Source organism: Plectropomus leopardus, chromosome 14 (assembly GCF_008729295.1).
Source record: "Plectropomus leopardus isolate mb chromosome 14, YSFRI_Pleo_2.0, whole genome shotgun sequence".
Classification (NCBI taxonomy): domain Eukaryota; kingdom Metazoa; phylum Chordata; class Actinopteri; order Perciformes; family Serranidae; genus Plectropomus; species Plectropomus leopardus.
In genome coordinates this window covers 6,032,822-6,049,092 of record NC_056476.1, presented here as the reverse complement: position 1 = coordinate 6,049,092, position 16,271 = coordinate 6,032,822, and the positions used below count along the sequence as shown (strand labels likewise).

Here is a 16,271-nt window from a genome sequence, read left to right as displayed (position 1 = left end):
CCCGAAGGTGTGGTGGAGGCTGCGGAGGGGCCCCACCCATTCCTCCTGAACCACCAAATAATCACAGGTACCACTGAGAGGAGAGCCTTTATAATAAACCCCCCGTGTTCCCTCTAAAAGCAGCTCACGTCTTCTAAGTTTGGGGTGGTTAACTGTTCTTCATGCTCCCGTTGCCTCTGGCCTCAGCTGTTAGCATCAAAAGAATTGTCAAGTCCGATCTCATAAGAGCTGAAGAGGTGCGTAAGATGCTTAGCCCGAGCTTTTATGAATTCGGACAATGTCTGCATTGTTATTGTAATGCTGCTCTCTCTTGCGGAAGTGGTAAGTGTGCATTTAGAGCTCGGTATATAATGAATTTGGACGGGACATCTGTACCCTTTGTTTCAGTTCGCCTCTTGACGGTCTCCTGCCTCCCCTCTGCTGTTTTTTTGCCAATGCGACATTTTGGACAGTGCTTAGTTTGGCAACATTGCACGCCTGCTGAGCGAGCTGTTTGGTTCAGAGCTGTGTATTACCCCTGAGATCTCAGACAATCACGCTCAAATCCACATTATTGGGCGCACGTATCCACGTCTGAACTCAGAATAAACTTTGTGATTAGAAATCAGCCTGCGGGCTATGATTTTATTAAACTAATGTTATCTATATTGTTCACACAGCGGTTTACAGATCTGAAAATCTCATGAATTTCTAAGCATGGGGAAGTATTTTTCCAGGCGGCCTCTCATAGATAACATAAAGGTCTCATGCTGTTTGTAAAGAAGGAGGCAGAAACTCACTGATTGTCACTGAAGTCTGACAGAAGCACAGTGAAATAATTTAAATTATTTACTTGCCTCAGACACAGTGTGTGTTTCTCCATGTGCAATGCAAACACAGTCTTACACACTTGCACTAACACTACTACTCAAACATTAATTACTGAATCATTATGTAATGTATTATTTGCTAAAACAAATGCGTTGTAAATGCAAATGCATTTATGGGATACTATGCAGGATTTAAACAACGTATCGACTCATACAAAAGTAATTCCTCTCAATAATGAATCATGACCCACTAGAAGTGTGTAGTGGTCTATTTATCTGCAGAGATTCTGTTCTTTTCCTGTTTTTTTTTTGGTTTTCTTCTGATGCCGAATTTAGACCACATTAAAACATTGCAGAAAAAAATTGCAGGGATGTGGACTGCCCCATCTTAGCTCTTGACCTAAACTGGCTGATAACGCCACCTAGAACGTAAGATTGTTTCAACAGCCAGTCGGCTTGTAGCGAAGCCCATTGGCCAAGTTAGTTAGCGTTGCAAGAACTTGCAAGTTTCAACTTGTCTTGTCACAAATTTTCAGGTTTGAGAGGATCCTGGCAACACTTTCTCACTCCCAGCGCGTCAAATACAGATGCTTGATCCATTCAGAACTTTATTTCAGACACACAGAAGGGTCCAGAGCAGTCAGCAGTCAGTGGCCTTACACATTAAACTATGATGCTTGACCTCGTGTGGGTACCTCACTGACCTTTAATCAATTTCTTTTTTTTGTTTGTTTGTTTGGTCCATAATATGCTGGAAAATTGTGAAAAATGTCGATCTGTGTTTTCCAAAGCCAAAGATGACGTCCTCAAATGTCTTATTTTGTCCTCAATTGTCATAGTCAGCTACTGTGACAACAGTAGAGTTTTTGCTTGTTAAATGCAGTGTCTTTTCAAAATAATCTTAGATGATAAGGTTTTAAAAGGGTTTAAGCAACAAAAGCACATAGGTTTACAAACACAAGTGTTTGGCTTAAAATAGGTGTTTGTTACCAATGTAATGTAATGCCACGTGACATATAGAGCTCACGTACTATGTTACACATACTAGCACACTAGGTTGTTAGAATAACTGACTTTTTGTTTCTTATGGGACATAAACAGAGGTCTGTTTGATGCAGATTTGTTTGACTCATCCACCTCCACTCCTGTCCGTCTTAGTTTGTTCTTTATACTATGGCAGTTGCTGCCACCTGGTGTGTCTCCTACCGCTGCTAAAGGGGGCTTGGGTGCATTGGTATCTGATGCCGAGGGCAACTGACCAAGCATTGGTATTTGATGAGTTGGGAGTGAGACTGGGTTGTTCTGGGCAGAGCTCACAGATAAGCAGCACACATTTGAAAGGAAGCTCCAAAAATTGTGGACACTATGTCGAAAATCTAAAAATATAGGAAACAAGAGTGAATTGCAACTCCTATATAATATCAAATGATGCCAAAAAACATGATGCAATTATTTTACTAATGTTGTTTCTGTCTGCATGTTGCTTCTATTGTATGTGTCTTATAATAAAGGTAGAATAAACATCTATATAATCTTTGCTGTTTGTGTCTTGTTGTGTTTAGGTGGCAGGTGGAGAAAAAGCACAGCACAGTGCTGGATCCCAGGGGGACTGTCAGTGTGGTAAGGACCCTTGAGACGAAGGAGGGTGCATGGAGGGTTCAAGGCCTGTGAAGCCAGGGTCGTCAGCCTGCCTCTGGTTGGGGCTGGTCTCTGTGGCTGTAGCCTTTCTTTGTACTGAGGCCCGGACCACTCCGAGCCCACTGCTAACCCCCAGCAATGCGACCTGTGAGGGAAACTCCAAGTGTCAACCAGGGATCATCCTGCCCATCTGGTATCCTGAGGATCCCTCCATGGGAGACAAGATTGCACGGGTCATTGTGTACTTTGTGGCCATGATCTACATGTTTCTCGGAGTGTCCATCATTGCCGACCGCTTCATGGCGGCCATTGAGGTCATTACATCCCAGGAGAGGGAACTAGTCATCAAAAGACCCAATGGAGAAACAACCACCACTACCATTCGAGTGTGGAATGAAACGGTCTCAAACCTCACTCTCATGGCCTTGGGCTCGTCCGCCCCTGAGATTCTGCTCTCTGTAATTGAGGTTTGCGGACATGGGTTCAGATCTGGTGAGCTTGGGCCCGCCACAATTGTCGGCAGTGCAGCATTCAATATGTTTGTCATCATTGGCCTCTGCGTGTCTGTCATTCCCCAAGGAGAGGTACGCAAGGTCAAACACCTCAGAGTGTTCTTTGTCACCGCAGGCTGGAGCATCTTCGCGTACATTTGGCTCTACATGATATTGGCAGTGTTTTCTCCCAATGTGGTCCAGGTCTGGGAGGGTCTGCTCACACTGGCCTTCTTCCCAATATGCGTACTCCTTGCATGGGTGGCAGACAGACGACTCCTCTTCTACAAGTTCATGCATAAGAAATATCGTACCGACAAACACAGGGGCGTCATCATCGAGACGGAGGCAGAGCGCTCCAAAGGGATTGAGATGGACGGCAAGATGGTCAACTCCCACTTCATGGACGGAGGTGCGGCAAGCAATCTTATTGGTTTGATCGAGAGCAAAGAGGTAGACGAGTCCCGTCGCGACATGATCCGCATCCTCAAAGACCTAAAGCAGAAGCACCCGGAGAAAGAGTTGGATCAGCTGGTGGAGATGGCCAACTACTATGCTCTCTCTCACCAGCAAAAGAGCCGTGCCTTCTATCGCATCCAAGCTACACGCATGATGACCGGCGCAGGAAACATCCTGAAGAAACACGTCGCAGAGCAGGCGAAGAAGAGCGCCAGTGTGCAGGAGGTGCATGTGGAGGAGCCAGAAGAATACGTGTCTCGGATTGCGTTTGAGCCTGCCGTGTACCAGTGCCTCGAGAACTGTGGCGCCGCCATTCTGACCATCACCAGAAAGGGTGGCGACATCAACAAGACGATCTACGTGGATTATAAGACAGAGGACGGCTCGGCAAACGCCGGGGCCGACTATGAGTTCTCCGAGGGTACTGTGGTGTTCAAACCAGGCGAGATGATCAAGGAAATAAACATCGGCATCATTGACGACGACATCTTTGAAGAGGATGAGCACTTTTTTGTGCGGCTCAACAATCTGCGTGTCCTGGAGACGGAGGACGAGGTGCTGTCCCCCAACAGTCTCCCGTACCCAAAGGCCATGCTGGGCTTCCCCACCGTGGCCACTGTGACCATTCTGGACGACGATCATTCAGGCATCTTCACTTTTGAGAGTGGCTCAGTGCACGTCAGCGAGAGCATGGGTATTATGGAAGTGAAGGTGCTGAGGACTTCTGGAGCGAGGGGGACGGTCATTGTGCCTTATCGCACCGTGGAGGGACTTGCCAAAGGAGGAGGGGAGGACTTCGAAGACACCTACGGAGAGCTGGAGTTCAAAAACGATGAAACCTGGTGAGTGAGCAATTCATTTTTTTCTAATGCTTGTTGGGTAGTTGGTTTTTATTAATGAGTCATCTGTGATTTATGATTGGCTAATGCCTGATTTTTAATCATCCAAGGTTATTGAAAGTGACTTGTTTTTAGGAGTCATAAATAAGATCTTTGTTCGCTTGTTTTTGCATCTCATTGATTCGTGTGTTCTGTTTTCGACTTTTGATGGTGATAAACCTGTCAAGAGACGATTGGTGCAGAATATAAGATATGATAGCTAGCTTCAAAGCTCCTCAGCAGTCTGCCAGGTGTGCGTCTTATTCAGCGTTTGATACAAAGATGTTGTCTTCCTTGCCTCTTGACATCATTTAATTTAGAACATACTTTGGTAACCTATTCATGTGCTGTTTGCACTCATCACTCTGTGAATATCGAACGCTTCTTTTCCCGGTTAGACAGCGCTCCCTCTCATCTGAGCGTGCACTCTACATCCCCTTGTTTTCCTGTCAGGAGATTTTACTCTCATCAGAGCACTTTGGTAGCAATTCTGTGTGTGTCGCATGCAATGGGGATTCAACTTTGGGATTCGTCACACAAGTGTGGAAACAGGAAGTCCTTAAGTAACCCCCCCCCTTCCAGCTTCTCTAATCCCTGCTGCTTTTGTTTTGTCGAACTCTGAATAGTCTTGCTCTTTTTTTATTGTTCCTGTGTCATGTCTGCTTCAGTTAAAAGAAGAATGGAAAAACAGAACAGTATACCAGAGAGACAGAGAGATAATTACAAAAACAAAGGTCAAAGGCCAAGCTCAGACCCATGTAATAATCAGTATTGCTGTCTTTTTGGTTAGCAGGCAGACTGTGTAGTAGTGAGTGACAAGACCGGAGGCAGCCATGCTATAAAAAAGCTTGCAGTTTGGTAGTAAGCAACTCTGAGTAATAGGGATGTTTTATGTAAATTTCGTATGTTATGTAGTCCTGTCAGCTGTACCATCTGTGAACAAAACTGCACTACAAAACATACAACAGAGTGGGCATATTTGGCATTTTTGCAGTAACAGCAACATACTGTGCTGTCAGGGCAGGGGAGTAACACAATACAAGTAACCGAGTAGGGTAAAAGCGATCTTCTAGTTTCAAGGTATACCATGGTATTAAAATTGACATCATACTGTGTACATTTATCTATCTATTGCACTGAAAAAAATTTCAATCAGACGGAGAATCTTCCAGCACTTGCAGATCTCCTTTCCCCCTCGACTGTTTTTTTTTTTTGTTTTACACATATTTCCATTAAAAGATGATCAAAAGTATTTGCTCAACCAAAAACAACAATTTCATTTCTTTAAGGCTAATTCTAACTGTTAATAATACTCATAGTAATTGTGTAATACTGTGCACTGTGATATTTTCTGAGCAGTTGTCTTACCGTAGAAATCTCACACCGATGCAACCATATAACTAAGTTATGTATTTAAAATAAGAAATATGAGCCACTGTAGTCTGGTACAGTAACAATTTAAATTGGTGGTACTCTGAATACAGTCACTGCCTGTAAAAAATAGAATACTTCCAAGAATTACTTTATTTGTATTTGTTTAATTTGCTCTTAAACTGTGTCCTAACTGAATGCAATGTAAGCGAGCGTCAGTTTGACTGCATTTTTTTAATATGGTAATGTGGCCACAAGCAATGCAGCGCTGCTGTTTTGAGCTGAAGTTTTTTCGAATGCCCTGTTTCTGTTTATTACTGTTGCTCACTTTGAGAGCTCCGCTATGGACAAAGAACAGCTGATTTGTCAAGATGAAATGAGGAATAACAACACAAACACCCCAATACTAAGGTAGCAGCTGGCTGGAGGGGGACTGTAAGCAAGCAGAAAGTTTCTGGTAAATGAACATCCCTAACAATAACCTACTTTCTGTTGGATGTGTTGTGGGTCATTTTTAGCAAGTAATGCTAAATGCTAATGTAAAATGTAATTGAAATTACATAACATTTTTCTTTATTTTGCTTTTTAATTCTAAACTTTTATTGTTGTTAGCTCTGTGGCTGAAAAAAATAATAGCTGTATCAAATACATATATATACACACACACACACATATACACATTATTGTAAATCCCAGTTATCAGATATAAATATTGTGTTAACAAATATTTGCCTTACAGCCTGGTGCCTCTTTGCCAAGATTTTGTCAAACCTCAATAGCAGTGGCCATTGAGTCTCCCAAGTAGGGTTCAATCGATATTGTTTTTTCAGGGCCGATACAGATTATTAGTACTTAATGAGACCAAAACCAATATTTATAACTGATAACTGGTATTTACAATAAAAATGAAAATATTTCTGTTGAAATTTAGAATTTGGCATTTAACAAACTCTTATGCAAAACTTTGTTTAAATGCCTTCAGCAAATGTTTAATCAAAATAGCTCCCTGAGGTTTTATGAAGAAAATGTTCCTCCCATGCTGACACTTTCTCTGCACTTTTAATCAATTATTTTTATCAGCCATCATGAAAATAAAAATGCCAAATATTGGCCCCAATAATCAGCCTGGCTGATAATCTGTCGACACCTATTCCCAAGTGAGGCTAGGTTTGAATTTCAAATCCAAAACCGGATCAGTCCCGGTGGAAAATAGAGAATTTGATAGTACATGTTAGACAAAGTTAAATATGTTTTGCAGCTCTAGACAGGATTTTTACAATTATTTTATGGTCAAGAATGGCTCTTTTGGCAGTAAATGCTGCTGACCCCTGACCCAAATGAATTAGCTCAGCAAGAAAGTATTACAAAAATAATCCAATGCATTCAGTATATACAGTATATACTTTAGGGCATGCATTCTGTAGTGGAATACATTTTTAAAGTAACCTCCCCTCCTCCTGTAGTATAAGTAGCAGCAGGGCCATGCTTTGTATGATACTTCAGGCTTGTGTGAATGTGCCGCGGTGCTCTGGGATACTGGTATGTCTGCAGCATTGAGAAATATTGATTTGTTTATTCCACAGCTTTCATCCGCTTGCATCTTACACGTTGGTCTGCAGGCTCTGAATCAAAGTGACATGCCTCTGTGACACCCCCCCCCCCCCAACAATCAGGAGCCTCTCGGCGTGCTGTGGCTCACCGAAAGGGTCTGTGCTTCAGGGTGTGGGCTCCTCGGGGCTGCAGCAGCCCAGGAGACCAGTGGCGGGGGAATGAGTGTCGGGGTGATCAGCGTGCTCTTGGGGCCCGCTGAGCTCTCTGGGTTTTGCTTGATTTATGTGAGAGATGCTTTATGGGCCAGGCCTGAAGGCTGCCGGGGGAGTAGAGGGGAGAGACGTGGAGAAAGACTGTTATTATGAGACTGCGGTGATGTTGTTGGCATTGTGAGGGAATGCTGGTCTATCGATCTGTTCATTGTGTTGCGCATCGTGCTGCGAGTTAGATGTTCTTACAGTGCAGCAACGCTCCGTTGTGAGAGTGCACGACTTGACGTGCTGCGAGTTGATAAATGCTGGTAGTGATCTGAGAGAACAGTCAAACTTTATGGTCAAATAATTATCCGTTCAGAACTTCTCAATATAACAGAAAGACTTGTGTTAACCCCGTGAAACCTGGAGCGACGTCACTGTTCTTGTGCTGCATTTGGACGCCTTTTACAAGTATTTCCACCTTTGAACCTGCAACACATAGCTTTAGAAGTAATGCTCTACAAATTGCAAGAATTTAATAGATTTAGAAAATTATGTTAAAAGAAAGTGGACAACAATAATAAGTGTTTGAAAAAGTGTAATTTCCCAAAATGTTGAACTACTCCTTTAAACCATCTCAAAACAGTAGCAGCACAAGGTAGATGAATAATAATAACATTTATTTATATTGCAGTTTTCAAAAACAAATTTACAGAGTGCTTTATAGACATAAAAACAAAACACAAAGTGCAATAACGACATTGGAATAAGTTCAATGCAGCTAAAAATGGAAACCAAGAAAAGAGACAATGAATACAAATTTGAAAATGAACGAATTAATGAAAGTATAAAACCACCAAAAACGTCATCCATATCCTATTCCAGAAACGCATCTCTCTGCATTTAGCAGATTTATTAGGCCTCTTTAATCAAAACACTGCCTGTAGCTGTCTTGTTAGGTTAAAAGACTGAGGTGAAAGGCCGGGCCAAAGGTGACATCATGCTGACCTGTAATCCTTTTAGTGAGAACTAAAAGCATATTGTTGCTTTTAAATCAGCCGTAAATGTAACCTCTGACATTTCCAGTGATACAGCAAAGCAGACTCCATGTGCTTACATAGAAAAAATAATCTAATAACTAAATAATAAGTGTCAGAGTCACTGTCTGTGGAATAAATGTCGAGAAAATGGTCTCGCTGACGTATGTGCACACTGAGACGCCGGGTACAAACTAACAAGATGTGACTGTTACTGCAGAGGGACAGCGCAAGACATATTGTGGATATTAAACTAAACTCACACAGTCAGCGCTGATTAATGCACTCGCTATAGAGTGATGATAAATGTTATAATGATTCGCAAAACATACAGGACATTATTCAGTTAAGCAGTTAAAACAATGAAAACTGTTCATATGCATGAACACGCTTGGGTATTAATATGAAAGTCTTTCCCTCCCCCCCTTCAGAGACTTCTGGATCTTTTGTGGAAATGGCAGACTGCTGTTACAGAACTCCCAACAAATCTCCAGAAATTTCCATAATTACACTCGGATAGTGATGAATTAGATTCGGTGTGCATCCATAAAGAAGACAAAGAGCAGCAGTGGAAGTGACAGCTTCATCCAGAAGCATACTAGAAGATTCATGAGAACATTTCCATACACAAAACAAAGGGGATGAATGTGTAGAATATTCACTAAAAGGCATAATTACGATGATGTTTCTCCCGCTGCCTTGAAAGCTCTCCTCAGGGTCGTTTTCACGCTCGCGACATGAAAAAAATAGAGAATTTATTTGCCTCCATTGCCTTCACATTCATATTCCATCTGAAATTGACAATGGAAATGTTATGTTTATTTCCATTTTTGCATAAATGTTGAAATAACAAAAGGATTCCCTCCTTGGCACAAACAGTTTTCCTCCTTGCTGCTAATTCAGTGTTAATTGTGACGACTAAATGAGGGCAGAGTGTCTAAAGGGCAAGGGCTTTTTTTTGGTGTCCTTTAGGACAATTAGACCACATAATGCTTCGGCTCTCGTGCTTCTCTTTTCTCTCTCCCCCTGTTTTACGAGGCATTGACTCTCAATCTCTTTTGACACACTTTGGGCCCATTGTTATCAACCAGAGTGGAAATTTATTACAGTCCTAATCTGGAGCTCTGGAATACATCACTCCAATTCTTAGCCAGACAATAGTTTTCAGCATGAAGGAGGAAGTTTAATAGTTTCTTGGTGGCAGTGGTGTCTCTGCTCACCGATATGAACCCTAATCGAGGCAACATGAGCTGCTTAAATTTACACGTAATGGCACTCAGAGCTGTAAAGTGACTCCCAAATTAAAGAGTGCTTCCCTAAAGGTGAGATGAGGCTAACAGGGACGCATTTTAGGGTGGTACAGAGCCATGGCTGCCAACTTGCGACACCTAAAATGAACCAATGTAGATGTGGGAGAGCTGCAACTTACAATTACTTACTTTTGATTTCCATCACTTATCGTCTATTGTCCATCCGTTACACAAAAACAACATGATTTTCTCATGTTTTACACGTCTTTGCACATCTGAAACTCATGTAGGTTTCCTTTTTGTAAGGGTATTTTTGCAATTAAATATCAGAAGACTGGTAAAAAATGCTAATAATTTTCCCAAGACAATGTGGTGATTTTTTTTTGGTTTTAGTTTCCTGCACATAATACTATTTAATCTATTATAATATAGAACCAAGAAAAACAGCATTGTTTTTTTAATTTTTTTTTAAAGTTTATATTGATACAGTATAACTGTCAACTTTGCCTTGGTGATAGTCTTTCATGTTTTTGGACCACAATAGGAATAAGTTATTAATTTACCTATATTGTAATGTCTTTGGCATTTTAATTGCAAAATGCAAAATAAATGTCCTGTCCATGCTCCTTCAATGTGATAACATGCTGGTTTTGTTGACAAAAATATTGATTTATAAATATAAACTGACTACAGATATTTGAAGCAGTTTTGAAATGCTGCTACACTGTTAATGTTTATTACAGTCATTCTGCATTTTTCTGCTACAATCAGGAAAAGAGAAGTCATTGTTGTCATGTTTTAGCCATGTTAAGATTATCTTTTAGTAAAACAATTAAAATTTTTATGAAGGTCAGTTTTTCTTTATGGTATCAAAATGGTATCAAATAAAATAATAAAATATATTTTTAAGGTATTTTAGTAAGAAATCCCAGTATCACAATAACACTTGCAACTTAATATCTTTTGATAATTGATTGGACCAATTATCAAAAGACATTTAAAGTCATCACATTGGACTCAGGGAAACTTTGATAGACATTTCCCTTTTTTTTTTAAAAACATTTTATTGACAAAATGATTCAGAGAGAAAATAATATGCAGATTGATTAGTAGTGAAAATTATCTATAGTTTCAACCTTGAATAGCACTTTTTAAATAAACCCTTTTTATTCTTTTTCGGCCCCTCAGATTGATCTTGATAGCCTTTAGTGGGTCCTCCTGACCAACCCCCACGTTGGTAACCACTGGTTCAGAGAGTTTGCTTTTGAGAATATTAAATGGCTTAAGGCTGACAGCTTCTGTTTCCTCTGACCCAGAGCAGATAAGACAGCTGCTAGGTGGAGAAGCTCCATCCCCGGAGACTCGGATGTTTAACTCGGCGCTGATGGATTCATAAACAAATGAGTGGTGTGCAGCGGACAGACCGGAATCAGCTAAAGTAATTGCCACTGTGGTCACGCCTGTATGAGCATGAATCTCCCATGCCTGTAAACCTGCCTTATATTTTTATATATAGCATCACGCAGGGAGTTGCATTATGCTCATGATGAAATGCACTGATTTGCCCTTTCACCTGCTATACCCCCCCACCCCAGCTCACGCAGCGCCCTCACCCAACCCGTTTTCCTTAATATCTCTTGAATGTGTAGCTGTCACCCCTCTGGGCGTCATGACTGACAGAACACATGTCCATGCTGATCCTCATCCTGCTGACCACTCAGCTTTTTCCCCTGCCAGCACTTTTCCAGACATCCTGGAATAGACCCATGAGGTTTACCTTACCACCCTGCAGCCAGCCCCCTCACACAGCCAGGCTCATCTCCAGCTCAGATAATCGTATTCAATACTGTACCACTGTTGTTTTATTCATACGAGCCTCATACTTTCTGTTCTCTCAATAATTGGAATACGTCTTTGTATTTTTGCAGTGCCTCAGGGTGCAATCACACTTTGTTTTCTTTGGTAATGTGGTGAAGTTTGTTTTGTAGTATTTTTGTATTTGCTTCATTACAGCTTACGTTGGGTTAACAGTGAACCAGGGCTTGTAAACAGAAGGCACACTGACTCACATGTGGCTTCTTTTTTGGACAGTTTTGGTTTTGTGATCCAATCAGGTCTGAGATTTTGGCAAGCAAGGGATCAAAACAAATCAAATTCCAGTTAAGTACTGATTTGGTGACTTGCAGAGATCCATAAACTTCACATCTAGCTGTAAACCAGGAGAAATTTGGGGTAAAAGTAATCTTACATATAATTATTTTTTAAGTAGCATTTAATTAACTATATTACATAGTGAAGGAGATTCTGTGTATAATCATGTCTACGCTGCTTCAGCAGCAGCTGCATGCGATTTTAATGTCTAATACATTTTCAGTTTGAACCAGATTTAGCCAAGTTTTAACCCTTTAGGATCTCTCTTAAATCGCAAAACACCAAATTGGTGCTTATTGGTGTATTTCGCTCCACTGTTTATCTGGTTTTTATACCTGTGAGGAACGCATGAAGTTCAAAGCCGAATAAGATTTAAATACCTAACTAAGGACTAAGAATCTGCAGCCATGATAGTGGCTCTGAGGCTGTTCTGCAGCTGTGAATTGAGCTAAATGCAAACATCAACGTACTAGCATGCTAATGTGTTGATGTTAAGCAGGTATCATGTTTACCAGGTTTACCAACTCAGTTTAGTGTGTTTGAGTGCTAATATTTTCTAATGAGCACCATAAAAAGAGCAGCTGAGACTGATGGGAATGTCTGGTTTTGTGGGTATTTGGCCATAAACCAAAGCACGGAAGAAAGTGAAATTTTGGGGGTGCTGATGCCAAAATTTGATGCCAATCCACATTGTGCACATTGAGATATTTCAATAGATTAGTGAAGACTCTGACCTGATGTTGTCAATCACTCGATGAAAAGTCACTAGGATTCAGTCTCCAGGCATCATATATATTTGTACCAAATTTTATAGCAATCCATGAAGGAATTGTTGAAATATTTCAGTCTTGACCAAAGCAGTTAACCAAACATCACAGAAACTTAATCTCATCCCTATTTGTCATATTTTGACACTTGCCCATGACACCGGGGGGCAGCCTTTTGTGTTGCATCTTAATACAGAAGGCATCGACAGTATGTTAAGTGAGCCGAATCACATGACCAAAAAATAACCCCAATGCTGATTTCTAGAGCCTGTTTTTACCCGGTCTAAACATGCATCTTTGGGTGATCCGATCACAAGGTGACAGCGCTGAATCAAATTGTAAACGACCACTTAGATGCTAATCTCTGCTAACTCAAACCACTCTCCAAGATTGTCTGGGACACATTTGACCACATGTCTTTTGTGGGGTAAACACTAATATGTCCTGATGCGTCCTCACCAAGGACTACGTCATCAGTGCTGGATGTGGTGGTTGTTTCCATGACAGCGACCTAAAACTCTTTAACTTGCCCATTTTAATAAGGAGCTGGATAAAATATTGCACGACCATTTGTTCATTTTGTGATATACGCTTTGCCTTTTCTATATGTGTTCATATGAACTGTGCATGGGGCCCTTTGATCGTCACACAGGCAGTAACAAAATGTGTACATGAGTGGTCAGATGGAGACACATGATAGACACAGGTGTGAAGGGCGATGTGCTTCAGATGTCCACTTGTGTTCAGATCACCAAAACACATCTTAATACCCTACAGGCTCTTAGTTTGACACAGGACACAAACACCTCCTGGGTCAAAGTCTTGTGCTTGCTGGACCCAATGTCCCTAAACTGACTTTTGCATTTTTGGTACTTGTTTGGTACCAAAAATGCAAAAGCACTACTTTGGTATTTCGGTAATAATGACGCATGGGTTAACCCTGGAGCTGCTTGAAAGCCTTGGTGCATCTTATTCAGACGCTAAAGGGCGCTCCTGGTATCATTATGGTGATGCAGGGGTCATTGCCCAGGCAGAGTATTGTGACTCCCTGACAGTGAAACTAGGCTGCCTGTCCATAGAGCTGCACATGTGGCTAAAATCAGGCCCTCCCTGAAGTGACTGCATCTTTAGTAGAAATTACTGGCAGTAAAATGGCCTGAAACTGTTTACTGTACCACCAACACATTTCCTCCTGCCATCATCGGAGATCAGTTTGTTAACACATGCACATAAAACACAGGTTCTAACACATCCGCAGACATACAGGCCACCAGAAGATTCATGAGAACATTTCTTATCTTTGCACACGTATTGTAGCTTTTGCACTTTGGCTCCTGCTTACAAATACTGTACAGAAACACACACACACACACACTGACTCACACACAGGTTGAGTGGCAATAAATATGCTGGCCCTGCGTTTGTTCCTCCCAGTTGGGGGAATGCAATTAAGTTAAAGCTTATTTATAACACGATTCAGTGCAGGGCGTGTCGCCAGCTTCCAGCCTCCCCCTGAGTGTTTGTGTGTAAATCTGACTGTGGATCATATATTCAGGCTCCCCAAACTTTTGACAGTCTCTCCAGCCTAATAGAGTTAGGATGGAGGTAAGTGCCTCAGTTTGACCCATTTGGCTGTCAAAGCATTTAGCTGCAATGTTTTAACAAATAAACACTGGACTCCTTTATAATCCAGTTTTATTTTTAAAAAAAAGAGACATTACGCCTCGTCTTATGCAGTGATTTATAGAGTAAACTTTAGACTAGTTTATTAATTTAAGTGCTCAGTTGACAAAATGATGAGACAGAAAGGATCCTATGAGCAATATGACAATACACGGGCCAAAAATAAGCAATAAATAAATAAATAAATAAGAAAATACAAAAAATTACCTAAAAATAAGCAATAATAATAATAATAATAATAATGATAATAATAATAATACTTCATATTAAAATGAATCCTAAACCTAAACAAAATCAAACCAAAATATTGATCTTAAAGTACTAAAATAATATATAATATTTGCTCTTCTGAAACACAGTTTTAAATATATAAGATTTATTAACATAGTTTTGTGGACATTCTTTTTTTTGCTTTTTACAGGAAATTTCTTGCTAAATTGCACATTATGCTTTTGCCGATGTTTTCAAAACAAAAAATAAAACCAATTCTCTCAGGTTTCAGAGGTTTAAATGCTGTTGAGAGGCGCTGTGCAGGAAAACTGATGTCAGTCTAGGTTTTTAAACGTTGCCCTTCTTTTCTAAATTTTGCCATCCTGCTGATTAATTATAACCCCGAAACTGTTCTGCAAAACATGAAACAAAACCCAGATCCTCCCAGAAACATGTCATATTTTAGACTGAAAGGAACGTGCTTACAGCAGATGTTGTGATCATCGGCAGCCTGAAACCTGAGCGTACTGTGGTCTTAGAAATGTTTCTTTAATTAGTGTGAGCTAGTTTGTGAGTAGACAGCTCAAGTACTCTGAAGCTGCCTTCAGTCATATCAGATGTGCTGTAAATAGGAGCTGCCTGCTGGGGAAAAACTTTTCATGTCGGCCTCCTGGAGGTGACAACTTGGATATGTGGGAACTTTTTATTGGCTGTGATATCGACAGCTTGACGTCACTAATTGTGGAAGTGTGTCAACAAAACTGGTAAACTGAGAAATCAGGGTTGTCTCGAGTGTTTGGAGGCTGCACACACGGTTTTGACGGAAAGCTTGTCTTACAAACTGGAGGTTTAGTGTTTGATGATATAGATGTTTACCAGGCAGCAGACGCTTTTGAGTTGCATTGTCGGAAATTGAGGATTTAGGAGTTGAACCATAAAGAGGGACTAAAAGTCAGTTGTTGTTTTTTTAACCTCTGCTGCTTTGGTTTTGACTTAAAAATCAAATTTGCCTATATTTAATCCCACTATTCTCCCCTTCATCCTCTAATGGCTTGTTTCATTTTCACTTGTCACAGTTCAAAACCTCAAAATGTATTTTTATTTTCATATTTCATTCACTAAATGTAATGTTTTCCAATATGCTTTCATATATGACTAAAAATGTTGCAAAAAACAGATAGGCCCACATTACATATGTTGTTATATATGTATACGTTGAAACTTTACATTTCATAAACACTGTGGTTTTGGGGGCACCATCCCAGCAGGAAACACAGCATCCGACCTCGGGAAGATTAGCTGATGCTCAGGCGTTAAAAGATCCTAAAAGACTAAACTGAGCTAAGCAGCAATGTCTCAGTAAAAACAACAGCTTTTCTTGGCACTATCTCTTCTGAAAGAGAGCGTTGTTTTGTGACAGAAACCTCACAGAAAATGCAGTCATTTCTCAATTAAAACATGCTTTTTGTAGCACTATTTTGGCGATAAATGGAGCAATGTTTTGGTTAAAAACAACTACTTTTCATGGTACCTTTCCTGCAGGAAATGCAGCAAGATCTCTAAAAGAAAACCACTTTTTGCTGCACTCTTCCGGTATAGAAACACAGCGATGTCTTGATAAAAATAACTGCTTTCTGTGGCACCACCCCGGCAGTATCTCTGTAAAAGCAAATGCTTTTTATGGCACTGTTCTAGCAAGAAATGCAGCAACATCTCTGTAAAAAACAACCACATTTTGTGATACAATCCTAGTTTTAAAACAAGTGATGTCTGGATAAAAAC

At 40.6% G+C, this 16,271-nt stretch overlaps 1 protein-coding gene across 3 annotated transcripts in view; it reads left to right on the top strand.

Annotated features, from left to right (window-relative positions):
- slc8a3 (solute carrier family 8 member 3) overlaps nucleotides 1–16,271 on the top strand; it is a 161,107-nt gene that overhangs the window by 28,458 nt on the left and 116,378 nt on the right. For all 3 annotated transcript variants that reach the window (XM_042500096.1, XM_042500097.1, XM_042500095.1), the window contains exon 2: nucleotides 2,372–4,239. In XM_042500096.1, the coding sequence (XP_042356030.1) occupies nucleotides 2,459–4,239 (1,781 nt within the window). In that variant the 5' untranslated portion in view covers nucleotides 2,372–2,458. The remainder of the gene's footprint in view (nucleotides 1–2,371; nucleotides 4,240–16,271) is intronic.